Raw genomic sequence first — 17101 nt, 5'->3', positions numbered from 1 at the left:
TAGTATTTTACAACACAAGTTTTCTAAATCGAAAATTCAAATATGCACAGATAAAAAGAGAACCACCACAATGAAATAAATACTAAATAAAAAAACAGTCATAAAGAAGAGCATATATAGCATATATTAGACTAGAGTTTTACAGTGGCTGACACATATATAATATTACATGATAGTACCATCTTTATGATTTCTATCAGTTAGATTATAACTATTAGTTAATGAGATATAGGATTTTTGTGAAGCAACTTGTGCTAGTTTACAAAAAAATGGATCATAAAGCATTTCGTGTGTTAAAAAGAACTGCTTTTGGGGGGAAAATACTGTTGAATTTATGCTCTGCACCAGGGAAATCAACCGTTGAGAAGAGGTTTGCTAAATTTGAAAGAAGCAGAAATGAGCACCGAAGAAGTGACACTCTAAAGGTTATTTTCTAAGGCAACAATGTAATCCCCGAAAAATTTTTCAGATCGGATTAAAATGTTTTCATAGAAAACTTCCTCATTTGACGATATACCTTCACATAATGTAATATTGGAAGAAATTGTTCAGATCGGCTCACTATAGCATATAGCCGCCATACAATCTGAACGATCGAAATCAAGGGCTTGTATAGAAAAATTTCACATTTGCCGTGGTATCTTCACGAAAATTGACATGAGAATTAATGTAATATAAGAAGATATTCAGCCCTATCACGCAATCCATCGTAGCAAAGCTACGAATACGAATGTCCGCTACGAATACGAACAATTTGCTATCATTGAATTCATGTGAATTCGAAACTTTTGTTGCCAGACTTAATTTTGAATTTTGGCATTTCGAAATCAGCTGTGTAGACGAAAAAATAAAAATTAGGATTAATAAAAGTGGAAACGTTTATATTCAAATTGATTTTACGAACAAAAAATATGTATTCGCTAACGTTTTCATTTATGTTGCTTGAGGAAGAACGTGAGAGAAGTCGGCGTGATATAAAAATTCACCGAAAATCACTGAGGGACAGGAGTAACCCTTTCGATGTGGACGAAACAACGTACAGTTCATAAATCCATAAAAATTCATTGTTAAATGTTATTAAAATTATTTTTCTAAAACAGGTTTATTAAAAACTATCGCTTAAATAAGGCGGCCTTTACGTATGTCCTCGATGTTCTAGAGAGGATTGCAAGTTCTTCAAGATCGTCGTCTATATCTTTACTTCATCGATTGTCTTCAGTTTTACGGTTTTTAGCTGAACGAGGCTATCAGCATGGAGTGGCTAAGGACTTCGATATTCCAATGGCTCAGTCAACATTTTGTTGCATCTTAAAAGAAGTATTGGGATTGCTTCAGTCTCATTTGTGCCCTCAGTGGATAAACCTCGATTTAAGTGATGTTGAAAAATGGGAAGCAAAAAAGCATTTTTTTCAGAAATACGGATTTTCAGGCGCGATTTTATGTGTAGACACATATTAAAATCGTTGCCCCAACTAAAGATAAGTTTCTCTATTATAACCGCAAAGGATACTTTAGTATCAATGCCATGATTGTAAGTTTGGTGACAAATTCACATTTCAAACATCTTAATCAATGTTTTGCAGATATGTGACAATAAAATGAAAATACGTTATGTGAATGTTCAGTTTCCTGGCAGCAATCATGACTCTCACATATGGCAATTTATTTCTCCGTTAGCACAAACCTGTCGTACAAAATTTCCGCCAAACTTAAAAATTTTCCGTTCCGAGTGAATTCAGTGAAGGCAACTCTGCGAATTTCGAACTTACTTTCGGAACTGTTCGAATTGCATGATAGCAGTTTCGTAACTTTTCCGAAAAAACACTCTACGATGGATTGCGTAATAGGGCTGATTGTTCAGATCGGATTACTATAGCATATAGCTGCTATACAAACTGAACTATCGGAATCAAGTTTTTGTATGGAAAACTGCGTTTGACAAGATGTATTCACGAAATTTGGTACAGATTATTTTCTAAGGCAACAATGTAATCTCCGAAGAAATTGTTCAGATCGGTTAACTATAGCATATAACTGCCATACAAACTGAATGATCGGAATCAAATGCTTTCATGGGAAACTTCCTCACTTCACGATATATCTTTACAAAATTTGGTATAAGTTATTGCTCATAGAAATAATGTAATATTGGAAGAAATTGTTCAGATCGGCTCACTATAGCAAATAGCTGTCATACAAACCGAACGATCGAAATCAAGGGCTTCTATGGAAAACTTTCGCATTTGACGAGGTGTCGAAATTTGACACAGATTACTGCTTAAGGTAATAATATAATCTCCGAAAAAATTATTCAGATCGGATTACTATAGCATATAGCTGCTATACAAACTGAACTATCGGAATCAAGTTTTTGTATGGAAAACTGCGTTTGACAAGATGTATTCACGAAATTTGGTACAGATTATTTTCTAAGGCAACAATGTTGTCGGGGTTGTCGACGATATATTTGCCGGTGTGCCAAATAAAATAAAAACTATTAGAATTTGGATAACAATTCGGATGTGTGTATATATTTGAGGGTGTGTAATATATGTATATAATATGAGTGGGTTAGTATGTACAATTGTATATTGTGTACGGGTTTATACAATAATAAGGGGTTTACGGGTTATTTATAAATATAAATATAAATATAAACTTTATATAAAACCTGATGTGGTTATTGTTTCCCGCGTTGATATGCTGGTGCTGCTGTTGTTGTTGTTGTTACCGCTGATGCTGCTGTTTTTGGCGCTTATGTGTCCGTCCGCTATGGTGATTCGTTTTATTGTGTTTTTTCGTTTTGTTGGGTACTTCGCTGTTATGTTGGCGCTGTTGGGTGTTTTTTGCATTGTCCTCTAATTCGTATTTAGACGAGTTAGGAGGACAATGCAGGGATGTGTTCATTTGGTATGAACATCCCGGCCGCCTTGCAGTGTCTGCGAATAAAAAGATTTTTAGATCTATTTTAAATTGGGTAAATGTGTATTGTTATAAACGGGTTGGAGGTATACTTTGGGTTTAAATCGCACAAGCATCGGTTAAAGTCCAACCGAGTGCGGTGTTTTGTGCGATCACGGTGCTGTTATTGGGGTTGAATAGTCCGGGTTTCATCAATCTTGGGTAGATGTCAGCTCCCAGTTCCAACATGATTTTCTCGTCTTTCCAGAATGTAGGGTCGGCTAGGACTAAGTGGTCGAACTTCTTAATGATTTCGCCACTTAAGTCACGATTATAGGGTCGGGTCGGTAAATCGTACGTCAATAGGCAGTTAACTTCGACATGCCAGTCGGAATCAGTTAACGATCCTATGACGACTTTACATATACGATGTGAGTCGAGGTACGTTTTTGGTAACCGCAATCTCTGCACCAGTTCTGATGCAATTACAGTCACTTTTCGGGTCGGGTTGACTATGGCTCGTATTTTGTTCCATTTGCCATCGTGTTTAATTTTGACCATGACTGTTGGTGTGAGGGTCGGCTTGGCCAGTAACGTGGGTAGATCCTCTTGTCTATGTAATCGTTCTTCGCCTTTTGCTGTTTTCTTTTGCTCTTTGCAGAACAGCCTGGGGTGTCCATGTAGGGTTGAATGGTGTTCCCCATTACACGTGGCACATCGTTTTTTACTTGTGCACTTTTGGGTGGAATGCGATCTGGCCAAGCAATTGACGCAGTACTTGTGTTTATTAACTGCGTCAAACTTTTCATTGATGTTCATTTTGGTGAATTTTGAACAAGTTACCAGTCTATGGTCTTTTTTACACAATCCACAGGCGACGTGTTTGTGTGTTCGCTTTGATGAACGGCTGATAGCACGCCGAGCCGTGCGATGAGTACTTCCCTGTTCTTCACTATTTTGGTTATTGGGCGGGTAATTGTTCCCTGAGAGGTACGTATATCAACTACTCTTGCTTTATTGTCGGCACCGAGATATGCTTTTTCGATGCGACCAAGTCTCCACTCATTTGGGGGTAGAGTTTCTTTACGTATAACTACCATATCGTTAACGTCTATGTTGCGTTGAGGGTATTTCCACTTATATCTTTTGTGGAGTTCTTTCAAATATTCTTCTTTCCATCGTTTGCAGAAGTGTTGATGGAGTATCTTCAGTTTTTGCCATCTCTGTGCGGTGCTTAGATGTGCATCTTCTAAGTTGGGTTCTGCTGGGATTAATAAAGGGGTTCCTATTAAGAAATGGCCTGGAGTTAAAGGTTCTAAATTTGTTGGGTCTTCACTTAATGGGCTTAAAGGGCGAGAATTCAAGCAACTTTCGATTCGGGTTAAAAGGGTAGCTAGTTCTTCGAAAGTGAATTTCTGGTTCTGAGACACCTTTTTCAAGTGGCTCTTTAAACTTTTCACTCCTGCTTCCCAGAGTCCACCCATGTGTGGAGCTCCTGGAGGGTTAAAGTGCCAGTTGATGTTTTGGTGCGCTTCACTTGTTGTTAATTGAGTTTTCAATGACTTCATGAATTCTCGCCGATCTTTAACTAAAAGCTTAGACGCTCCAACAAAATTAGTACCATTGTCCGAATAGAGATCGGCGGGACATCCGCGCCTGGAAAAGAAACGTGCGAATGCGGCCATGAATGCGTTGGTGGTGAGATCACTTACTGGCTCTTACTGGCTGTGGTTGCAAAACAAACAAATACGCATACATCGACTTTTGTGATCAGACATGCTCTGCCGGTGTAATTTTTTATGTCATAGGAACCGGCGAAATCGATTCCTGTTGCTGCGAATGGACGGGTTAAGGTGGTACATTCTGCGGGTAGTGCTGCCATAATCTGGGTAGTGTTGCGCTTTTTATGCAAAACGCTAGTTTTGCACTGATGAATGGTAAACTTGATGAGGGTTTTCAGCTTCGGTATCCAAAATTCCGAACGCAAAAGTCGTAATACTAGCTGGTTGCCGCCATGAAGGGTTATTAAATGGGTAAATTGGGTGAGTAGTTTGGCTAATCGACTGCTATAGGGTAGTATAATCGGATAACGCTCGTTGTATGATAATGCCGCTGAATTGCTCAACCGACCATTAACTCGCATTATTCCTTTGGGATCGATTAAAGGGTTTAGTGTCAAAATTGTACTTTTTTTGGGTATGCTGATTTTTTGGGTTAAGGCTTCATACTCTTCCTGGAAATACTTCTTTTGGGATAAAATAATTAGCTTCGTGCGGGTAGTGTTGAACTCTTCTGGTGTTATTTCCAAAGTTGTATATGACTGCTGTGATCTGAACAAATATGCTACAACTCGAATGGCTTTGGGTAAGGAAGAGAATCTATCCAGGATATCCTCTTGTGTTGTGTTCACGAAGGTCCTGATTGGCCGGAGTTCCAGTGTTGTATCGCTTGATATTTTGGTAACTGGCCAGTGTTTCGGGTCGAGTGTTAGCCATTGGGGTCCGTGCCACCAGAGGTCATTGTTAACCATTTCCAGAGGTGTGCGTCCGCGAGTAGCTAGATCTGCCGGATTGTCTTGACTTTCGACGTGAGTCCAATTTTCGGTTCCAACCTTTTCTGCGATTGTGGCAATTCGGTGGGATACAAAGGTTGTCCATGTGCATGGGGGTTTGCTAAGCCATGAAAGAACAGTTGTGGAATCCGTCCAAAGGTGAGTACGGTATTGGGTTATACTTAGTTGGGGTAGGGTCGCATCCACTAGATTCGCCAGAAGAACAGCTCCGCAAAGTTCTAGCCTTGGTAATGATATAGTTTTTATTGGGGCCACACGAGTCTTGGATACTAAAAGGGTTGTCCAGGTATTTGCGTTTGTAGAAACACTGATATATAGGGCTGCTGCGTAGGCTTTTTCAGATGCGTCAGAGAATCCATGAAAATTGATGATCGCGGATGTCGAAAAGTGGGTTCATCGAGGAATTTCAATAAGATTTAAGGAATCATAGTCCTTTATGAATATTTTCCATCGATGGAGAGTTAAGGGTTTCAAACATTCATCCCAATCGGATTTATCCAGCCAGATCTGTTGCATTATTATTTTTGCTGTGACTACGACGGGGCTGAGCCAACCAGCTGGGTCGAACAATTTTGCTATGATCGATAGTACTTCTCTTTTAGTATACGAGGTTTTATCCTGAATGGGGTTGATGAGAAAAAAGAACGCATCTTTTTTTGCATTCCATCTGAGTCCTAGTGTTTCTGTGTTATTGGATTCTGGTAAACTGAGTGAGTTGGTATCCAATAGATGTTCTTGTAGGATTACGGATAAAACTGTCGGGTCATTTGAGGTCCATTTGCGTAGAGCGAATCCTGCGGACCTCAAAGATGAAGTGAGTTCATCTCGTGCCTATATCGCTGTTGGTGCGTCATGTGCTCCTGCAAGTACATCATCAACATACATTCCGTTTCGAAGTATCTCTGCTGCCAGTGGGTGGGTTCCTTGTACATCATCCGCTAATTTGAGGAGGGTACGGATAGCTAGAAATGGAGCACACTTAATACCGAACGTAACAGTTTGTAATTCAAAATCTTCTATAGGGTCGTTAGGGAATTTCCTAAATAAGATTCTTTGAAACGGAGTGTGTCTGCTTTCAACGAGTATTTGACGATACATTTTTTGGATATCTGCGTTGAATACGATTCGAAACATTCGCCATTTTACTACTAGGATGACGAGGTCTGCTTGTAGAATGGGTCCAGTATGTAGTACATCATTGAGGCTGTTCCTGTTCGAGGTGGGGCATGATGCGTTGAATACCACTCGCAGTTGAGTCGTTATGCGATCCGGTTTAATGACTGCGTAATGTGGCAGATAATACGTTTTCGTATTATCTGCAGGGTCGTATTCAACTTTGGTCATATGACCGAGTTCCAAATACTCGTTGATGGCCTTGTCGTATTCCGCTTTTATTTCGGGTTTTCTCGACAATGACTTTTCATTTCTAAGAAATTGAGCTAGAGCTATGTGTCTTGAGTTGCCCAATTCTATGTTTTCTGGAGTTTTAAAGGGTAATGTTACCACATAGCGCCCATCTGAGTTTCTGTGGGTCGTATTTTTATAAATTTACTCACAAACTATATCTGAAGTTGATGGTAGAGGCTTCCTTGGAACTTCTTCAACTTCCCAAAATTGTGTGAGCAACTTGTCTGGGGTCATCTTATTGAAAAATGACATTATCGAGGGTGATAAGGGTTTTTCTGGTATGGGTCCGGATAAAATCCATCCGAATTCCGTTTCTTGGGCTAGAAGGGTCCCGAGTACATTTTTCCGTACACCACTGAGAATTATTTGTGGGTACAGGTCACTTCCGATCAATATGTCCACTGGTCTGGGTTTATAAAAGTGAGGGTCAGCTAAACTAAAACCGAAGTCTATATTAGTGATGATCCTACTAAGTGAGTGAGTGGGTAAATTATCGGTTAAAGATTTTAAGATAAACGCGTGTGTTGTTATCTTAAACTCCTTTCTTGTCGGTGAACTAAGGGTAAGTTCACAAATTTTGGAGGGTGTTGCCGAAACGGTGTTGTTCAATCCAGTCACTTGTGCATTTCTCCTGAACGTGGGTATGTCCAATTTTCTCTGGAATTTCTCTGAAACAAAAGTGGCTTCTGATCCGGAGTCGACTAGTGCGCGAGCTGTGAATATTTGCCCTTTGTATAAAACTTGGACTACAGCAGTACCTAACAAAATCTGCTTCCCACTAAAGTTTTGAGAGTCTTGAGTTTTAGTGGACTGTAAGAGGGTTGTGTAGGCTTGCGGATTTATATTGCTATTAAGGGTTTGGGAGGTACTACTGGTGTTTGGGTCAAGAGGCGGGTTTGAGGCTCTTGATCCTTGCGTGGGGGATTGGGAACGGGTTGGTGTATCCCTATGCAGAAGTGTGTTATGTTTCTTTCTGCATATTCTACATGAATATTTGCTCTTGCAATCTCTGAAACTGTGAGATAATGCAAGGCAATTGAAGCAATAACCATTATTTTTAATTGTGGTTATTCGGGTCTCAACATTCATTTGTAAGAACTTTGGACATTCTCGAATTGAATGTTGTGTTCTACAAAGCTTACAACTTTCAATGTCTTGAGGCTTTTTTGAAAGGTTGTTGCCTCTAACTGGGTGTGCGCTAGCGTGTGAAAAATCCAGGGTCGAAGTTCCGGAAACATTAGCGTGAAATGTGCTGAACTTCCTGTCTTTTCCTTTCCTATAGGATCCACTGTCGGATTGGGTCACTGGAACGGGGTCAGTTAGATTTCCGACTGCTTCCAAAGATTTATATCGATGAGTGAGAAACGCGTCGAAAGTTTTCCAGGATGGTATTTCCGAGTTATCTTCTAGGGTGTCCTCGAATTGATGAAGTAGGGTTTTGGGTAATTTCAATCCGCATAAGAAGATTAAGATGGGGTCCCAGCTACTAGTGTCTATGTACACGTTGTGTAGATTTGTGAGGCAATTTTTGATGGTCCTCTGAAGGTGTTTGATCGCGCTTCCACTTTCTTGGGTTGCTTGGGGTAAGTTGAATAAAATCTTCAATTGAGCGTTGACCTGAACTCGTTTGTTCTCGTATTGGGATACCAGGTCTCTCCATGCCATGTTAAGGGTGTATTTTTAACAATTGCTCTTGCTTCTCCTCGGGTTTTTTGAATCAAATGGAACAGTTTTTCCACGTTGCTGATTTTGTGATTGTTTACGTATATAGCCGTAAACATATCTCGGAATGAAGGCCAGGTTGCGAAATCTCCATAAAATATGTCCGTATCACAAGGGGGTATGTGAATTGAGGGTCCTATATCCCGCGATGTATATTCCTCTGAAACTCGTTCCTTTATTACTGGGGTTGGGGTCTTGAGATCATCAATAGCTTGATTGATGGATCCTAAACATTTTAAATATAATTGATGACCCTTTTTAAATTTTTCTTTGATTTTTGCAAAATCAATAGTTTCACCGAGTTTTTGTGGGGTTCTACGAACGGCATCGTACGACTTGTTTGCCTTGTCGTATATCGCGTTGAGTTCAACCCTTTTTATTTCTAGGGTATAAATAGACTCATCTTCGGGTTGGGTGTCGTAATGTTCCTCAATGTATTCGAACAAATCGGAAATACAAAATTTAAATTCTTCCATTGCTATTAAAAATTCACTTAACCGGGTTTATGACGACGAATTAAATTTAAATAAAACAAATAATAAATTTGATAAATTAATTCTTTATTTAGTTTTGAATTTTAATTGAATAATAAGCAACGACTTTATTATTATTATTTTTTTTTTTGTTCTATGTGTTTATTTTGAACCGCAAATATAATGGGTGAAATTCCGACGAACGAAAAATTTCCTAATGGGTCTTTTGAAATTTTTCCTACCGGGTCTGTTTTTCACTTGCTCACACTGCACTTTCAGTCAACGTTAGTTCGTTGTTAGTTGAGCGGGTAAAGCAATAAAACATATGTACGCGTAGGTACGGGTGGGTGCCAAAGCAACGCTACTTGGCTCTCAAAAATTATATGCGTATGTATGTATGTCAACGGGTAAGGTGCAAAGCGGAATATGGCAATAACAAAGTTAGCAAATACTTTGTGCTTAATACCGGTTAAGCAAAAGATTTACTTTAGAATAGAATATGAATTTTGTTTTTGTTTCACTTTGCCGTTTTATTCCGATTTGCACTAATTTATGTATATCACAATATTTTAAATAAATTCGAGTTTGGGTACTTACAAGTTTTCCACGTATGGGTTTGATGATAAAGTGGATGATTGGTTGGGTGAATATCCTGAAGATGGTGGTTGTTGGGTAGGTGAATATTATTCCGGAGGATCCAAAATATAGTTGATTGGGTTGGTGAAAATATATGGACAAATCTTGATGTTCCGAAATCCTTTTATTCCAAATGATGTTGAATTGGGTGGGTTTATTTTATGAGGCGCTAATCCGGCTCGAAGGACCAAAATGTCGGGGTTGTCGACGATATATTTGCCGGTGTGCCAAATAAAATAAAAACTATTAGAATTTGGATAACAATTCGGATGTGTGTATATATTTGAGGGTGTGTAATATATGTATATAATATGAGTGGGTTAGTATGTACAATTGTATATTGTGTACGGGTTTATACAATAATAAGGGGTTTACGGGTTATTTATAAATATAAATATAAATATAAACTTTATATAAAACCTGATGTGGTTATTGTTTCCCGCGTTGATATGCTGGTGCTGCTGTTGTTGTTGTTGTTACCGCTGATGCTGCTGTTTTTGGCGCTTATGTGTCCGTCCGCTATGGTGATTCGTTTTATTGTGTTTTTTCGTTTTGTTGGGTACTTCGCTGTTATGTTGGCGCTGTTGGGTGTTTTTTGCATTGTCCTCTAATTCGTATTTAGACGAGTTAGGAGGACAATGCAGGGATGTGTTCATTTGGTATGAACAAATGTAATCTCCGAAGAAATTGTTCAGATCGGTTAACTATAGCATATAACTGCCATACAAACTGAATGATCGAAATCAAATGCTTTCATGGGAAACTTCCTCATTTGACGATATATCTTCACAAAATTTGGTATAAGTTATTGCCCATAGAAATAATGTAATATTGGAAGGAACTGTTCAGATCGGCTCACTATAGCATATAGCTGCCATACAAACCGAACGATCGAAATCAAGGGCTTCTATGGAAAACTTTCGCTTTTGACGAGGTGTCAAAATTTGACACAGATTACTGCTTAAGGTAATATAATCTCCGAAAAAATTATTCAGATCGGATAACTATAGCATATAGCTTCCATACAAACTGAACACACAGTGTGAAAGTATATTAGCTTCGGTGCAGGCAAAGTTAACGTTTTTTCTTGTTAAATCTGTAATATTTTCGAAAATATTCATTATATTATATGCAGTAAAGGGCCATACAGATCTACTATATTAAATCAACAATATATTTAAGGTATTTAATTGCGCTTCGAAAATTAGCCATTATTTGTGGTAAAAGTAAATGACAAAAAAAATATTATTGTGGGATATCCATAAGAGATAGACACACACCATATACCATATAAACGGACATAGGGACAGAAAAAGCGACTTTGTTTTATACTATGTATTGATAGTACGCTAAAAATAATTAAGCGAAGTCTAAAATATATGGTTTAGTAGACAACTGCATTAAGCGCGAAAAATTAGTTTTTTGTTTACATAAAAACAAATTTGTGAAGAGATTAAATATTGAAGGAATATTAATTAATAGGATTAATATTGGTTAAAATAAATTAAGGCATAACTATATACAACTTTTAATTATATAATTCTTTTTATTATTATTATATTAAACATTACTAACTAATACTAATACAATAAAAACAACCTTAAATTTAATTTACGCCTTATTTGATTATATCTATTGTGGCTTAAACTAACATAACGTCTTGTAGCTTAAATTTTATTAATGTGCATGCTTGCAAATGCAGGTATTATATATATAAAGCAATATTTAAAAAGGTGAACGTATCTAAATATTTTAATATTTACCGAGAGTGAGATCCCTTGGTTTTAATTTTGTTAATGTCTTTTTGCCCACTTTCCCATAGCAGTTGTATGGTCACACAGACTCGTCACTAAATAGTCACTGCAACACCTTTTCAATCGAGCCCTTGGTAGATTTTAGGTTGAGGAAGACGGCCGCATTTTCATCTCAGCACGTTCGGGCATCTGAAAGTTAAAATAAGTATTAAATAATTGTAAAATATAATAATTTTATTTTAATAAATACTTCCACAGCTTTCAAGAATACTCTCTACAGCTGAAAGCCGTTTTATTATTTCCTCTTGCCGTGGTTCCATCCTACCAAGGCTGTCCAAAATGCTTTGCAGTATCTGCATTTTTATTGGGTTGAAGTTGGGTGCCAATACACTGCGAATGGGGTTAGGCGATATAAAAACTGCTCATTTCTCATTTCGCTTCATATATTGCATATAATTTTCAAATTTATATGCCGAAAATTTTTTGAACGCAATCAGTTAAATGCAAAAGACCATGAATATTGAAACTAACTAAATGCTCTCCATAAAAAGTACTAAATAATTTTAACAATTCAAAAGTGGATTATACTCTACTTAAAATTTGCACCGCGCAGGGCGTTTTAAACATATAAAACACACATTTGTCTTTACATTAAATATGCACTGAGCACGCCGCTTTAAACATATAAAACATACATTTGTTTTTACATTAAATTTGCCCTGCGTATGCTGCTTTAAACACATATAAAACAAACATTTGCTTTCACATAATTTTAGCACTGCCCAGGCCGCTTTAAACATATAAAAAATACATTTGTTTTTACATTTGCGCTGCGCAGACCACTTTAAACATATAAAACACACATATAAAATAAACTTTTGTCAACCGCTGGCACTGGTTAAACATAATAGTTTCTTTTTATAAACCGACAATAATTTGGACCAACCGTACTGACCATTTATTTAATTAACTATTATATATAGAATAATAACATATATAATTTGACAAAACTCACCAAACAAAATTGTGCTCCTGCTTCTGCTGCTGGTGTTGATGTTGATGTAATTGAAGATTTCTAAAGTGAGAGATATACATAGAAATTAATTAAATGTATTTACAAATATTTAAAAAAATTTCCTTGCCTTTTTCGCATTAGATATTAAATGCTGTAATGGAATTAAGTTATTAATTTAAAATATATTTATAATAAACAAATTTGTGGAATTTCGCGCTAGAAACGCAAATGGCTCGCATTCCGAACTTAGCTCTTCCTTATTTTTTGAAAATATTTGATAATTACCTTATTTCATTATAAATATCTGTTGAATAAAACTATTGCGATTTGATTTTGTTCATAGATTTTACACTATTTCTCAAATCTCTAGGGGTATTGGTCAAACATTATAGATCCTCATTTGGCTCAATGCACTGCAAATTTTATTTTCAAAACGATACACTTTCCAATTACTCTTGGCCGGTATGCCGAACCATATAATATAGTCGAAAGTGGAACAATCGATGCTAAAGTAAATTTTTTAGCATTGTCTCTGGAGCAAACTGATACAAATCAATACACAATAAAGGAATTGGAACATGTAAGATCCTAAAGATTTTCTATTGTACAAGTAAATTTCAATATTTCTTTACCAGTATATTTCAGCTGTTCTAAAAAGTTATTTAAAAATCGAGTCCCATCATTGCACCGAAGCGTTTGAAAGTTGGAAGCAACATGGGTACCAGTCGGCAGATCGAACAATATTTGCGTTTTCAAAAGGACTTATTCGCAGTATGTGTCAAGGTCATGATCATTATCTTAATTTAAGTCAGTTGGAGGAATGGCTGCAGATAAATCCCACATTTCTCATTATATGGAGAGAAGTATTTAATGGCTTATATAGCAGAAATTCTACAAAGTCTCTAAAATCAAGCTGTTTTCCCTCCCCTAACATCTTACCAGTATTAGAAGGTAAATACTAAATTGTAAATTAAAAATTTATTAATTACTGCTTTCCTTAGGACTAGCCGTTGGCACAAATTATACCCCAATCTTAGACATTCCACATGTGATTTTTGTGAATAGTAATTTGCCAAATGAACATCGAAACAAATGGCGCTTTTTATTCTCATCACAAATAATGGGCGAAAGTTTTTCGACAATGTTAGGAAAGATTTTGAACCAAGGACCTACTCTTTTGGTTATCGAAGACGAAGATCGGTATATGTTTGCTGGTTACAGTCCAGAGTCTTGGGCGTTAAAATCACATTTTTTTGGTATGATTTGTGTAGATAATTTTCATGAATTTCTAATAATTTACACTTTTTTTTAGGTAATGAAAGTTCACTTCTTTATACCTTGAGTCCAGCAATGCGATGTTTTAACAGCACGGGATATAATAACCATTACCAATATTTGAATTTAAATCAACAAACTATGCCGAACGGATTAGTAAGTAACAATGTAACAAGCAATCTCTTTTTAGCTATTGGGTTGAAAATAGTAGAAGTTGTATAGGTGCTGCAAACCTAGAAACTAATGATTTGAACTGGAGTGTTTTCGTACTTTACATTGACCATAAATCTTCCGAAGAATCTTCCTCTCAAAAACTCGTAACGTCGACTCATCAGATGTTGTCATCGTCTATGCCTCTGCACCATATAGCAGGACGGGAATAAGGAGTGACTTAGAGTTTTGTTTTTGTTCGTCGGATGAGGATTTTACTTCTCAATTGCCTACTTAGTCCGAAGTAGTTCTGTTGGCAAGAGATATTCTGTGTTATATTTCGAGGCTGACGTTGTTGTTACTATTAATACTAATATAAGATAGACGAAATTATATACGACTTCAAAGTTATTACTGTCAACAGCGATGTGAGAGCCAAGTCGCGAGTGCGACTAATGTTTGCGATAACAGGAGATATTTCGTCTTGCCTTCGTTCACCATCAGAGCCATTTACTGTGCTTTCTTACGAAAGGGAGTCGCCTTGTCAAACGGCTCGGAGAGGTCCATTTCGATCCTGACAAAGCTTTTGATATTACTCAACGTCAGTTTACACAGGTGTATTAGCCTTGCAGGGGTTCCAAATTCAGACATCTCTCCACAAAGTCAGTTCTTTTTCTTGTTGTCATAAGCAGCTTAGAAATCGAGGAAAAGGTAGTGCGTGTCGATTCTCTTTTCAAGGGTATTTTTCAAGATTTGGCACATGGTGAATATCTGGTCAATTGTTGATTTGCTAGTCCGAAAGCCAAACTGATAAGGTCCAATCAGTTTGTTGACGGTGGACTTTAATCTTTCACACAAAACGCTCGATAGAGCCTTATACGCGATGTTGAGGAGGCTTATCCCACGGTAAGGAGGCTTATCCTACCCCTCCCTTTTTGTGGATCGGGCAGGGCACACTTAAATTCCAATCGTTGGGCATACTTTCGTCCGACTATATTCAACAAAGAATCTGATGCATACTCCTTAGGAGTTCTTCGCCGCTGTGTACAGATAACCATATTTCGTGCCTCGGCGAAGTCGATCAGCCTCAACCCATTTGGGGCTGTTTCATCGTAGAGGCTGAATTTACCGATCGTTGTGCCAAAGATACTTTTTTGGCCCACCCTGGCGTCGAAGTCGCCAATCACGATTGTGACATCGTGGCGGGGCATCTCCCATAGGGGCGCTCCAAGCGCTCATAGAAGGCATCTTTGGTCACATCGTTCTTCTCTTCCATTGGGGCGTGGGCGCAAATCAGCGATATGTTGAAGAACTTCGCTTTAATGCGGAGTAAATGACAGTATTCGGCGACGGAGTCTCTCTGCCACACAAAACTTGCGCTCCTTTATATGGCCACTGTAGTAAATGCATGGCCTACTTGCCTCAGTCCTTGTCTCGTCCATCTCATTTCATGGACGGCGGTGATATCAGCCTTTATTTTCACGAGGTCATCAACGAGTGGCAGAGGCACCTTCCGAATTAAGGGACCATACATTTCAGGTGCATGCTCTCAAATCATAATCTTTAACACGTTTCCAAGAGTCGTCATCAAAAAGGGTGTCGCTTATCCGAGGCTGTTGTTACCTTTTCATTGGTGGGGTCTTCTACGTGGCGTGTCTCAGACCCAGCGCACAACCCTTGGAAGAGATGTTTCGCTGTCTCACTTTATCTTGCCTGCAAACAGATGTGTGTTGGCTACCCAGAGGATACTAGGTCTAAAACTTGAAGTCGTGAGCTGCTTAAGCCACTCCCAAGTGAATGGCGTTCAAGGAAATTTCCTCATTTGCGTGAATTTCTACACGCTCCAAAGATGTAATTGGAAGTTATAAAAATGAAAACTTAAACACAAAAAAAAAAACTGGACATCAGAAAGGAAGTACGGCTGCCTTCGAAGACGTACTACTCCAAAATATAGTATAGATACGGTATGACTGCAGTATTTGTACATTGACAATATTACAAAACGATGCGTTGTATAATTTGACATAATAGGGCTTATTGAAAGTTTACTTTCGCAGTAATCAAATACATAATTTCATAACAAATAATTTCGATTTTAATATTCTTGCCATCATTATGTCATGTCAAAGAGCATTAACTTTATTTGTGATGCGTGATTTTCTTCTTCGCTGCGCAACGACTACCAGGTTTATTCGTTGGGTCAAACCACGTCAAGTGGTTTCAAAATCGGAGATTAATTAATAGTTCATTAGGAAGGAAACCAGACGCATATCCCGTGATGTAATTATATTTCGTCAAAATTCTTTTTTTTGTTAAAGTTATTGGAGGTTGAAATTTAGAGCATGATAAAACTGTAAAATTTATTCTCATAAACTACTAGAGATAAATCGATGAAATATTGTGAAGTCAAAGAAAATGGTCGTGCCATATTATAGATCTTTTTTCACGATCCATTTGTTTAAATAATAAAATTTTACCTAATTTTTTGTTAAACAATTGAAATTTTTAAAGTGTTCTTCACGCTAAAAAAATTAAAAAGTATGTGACACAATGCAGAAAATATTCACCTTTAATAATCTGCCAAAAAATTTTTTTTCATTCATACCATTCCAAAGATATTGAATTTTTTGTCTCCCTATCGCTCTTAAACCGTATGGCACATCGATAGTTGCATTACAATTGAAGTTTTCGAAGTCAGCCACCAAACATAATTAAAAACCACGGGGCTATTGACACAATGCATCCATAAATAAATACAAACATACATACATTTTAATTCATCTTGTTCAAAACTTAAATTTATAATTAACATATAGGACGTAAACTATATAGAAAAACAAGAAGACGAAAACCAAAAGCATATTCTTACAAGCAGATTTCGTGACAAAATTAAAGGTTCTGCAATACAATATTGTGCACATTCAAGACAATATAGCCGCCTCTAGAATGAAGAGTGTTACAGCGATATTCTAACAAGTGGCCAAATTAAATATTTTAATGTTACAGAATTCAAAAGTTGCCGGCTTACCATAGTAAAACTCATTTATTTTGGAAAAATTATTATTATTTTATTCAACATAGATTGCCTCAAGGGTGATACATTGATTATAGCGGCTCTCAAACTTTTCCATACCATTTTTGTGGCACGATTTATCCTTTGCTTCAAAATAGGCCCCAGTTTCGGCGATCACCTCTT

The 17101-nt window shown here is 37.3% G+C and overlaps 1 protein-coding gene across 3 annotated transcripts in view; it reads left to right on the top strand.

Moving 5' to 3' along the window:
• LOC105225291 (MTOR-associated protein MEAK7) overlaps nt 1-17101 on the top strand; it is a 101075-nt gene that overhangs the window by 71196 nt on the left and 12778 nt on the right. For all 3 annotated transcript variants that reach the window (XM_049450500.1, XM_049450499.1, XM_049450489.1), the window contains exons 2-5: nt 12851-13060; nt 13116-13431; nt 13482-13736; nt 13793-13911. In XM_049450500.1, coding sequence (XP_049306457.1) covers nt 12851-13060; nt 13116-13431; nt 13482-13736; nt 13793-13911 — 900 coding nt within the window. The remainder of the gene's footprint in view (nt 1-12850; nt 13061-13115; nt 13432-13481; nt 13737-13792; nt 13912-17101) is intronic.

This window comes from Bactrocera dorsalis, chromosome 1 (assembly GCF_023373825.1).
Source record: "Bactrocera dorsalis isolate Fly_Bdor chromosome 1, ASM2337382v1, whole genome shotgun sequence".
NCBI classification, from domain to species: Eukaryota; Metazoa; Arthropoda; class Insecta; order Diptera; family Tephritidae; genus Bactrocera; species Bactrocera dorsalis.
This window is presented reverse-complemented; position numbering and strand designations above follow the sequence as displayed.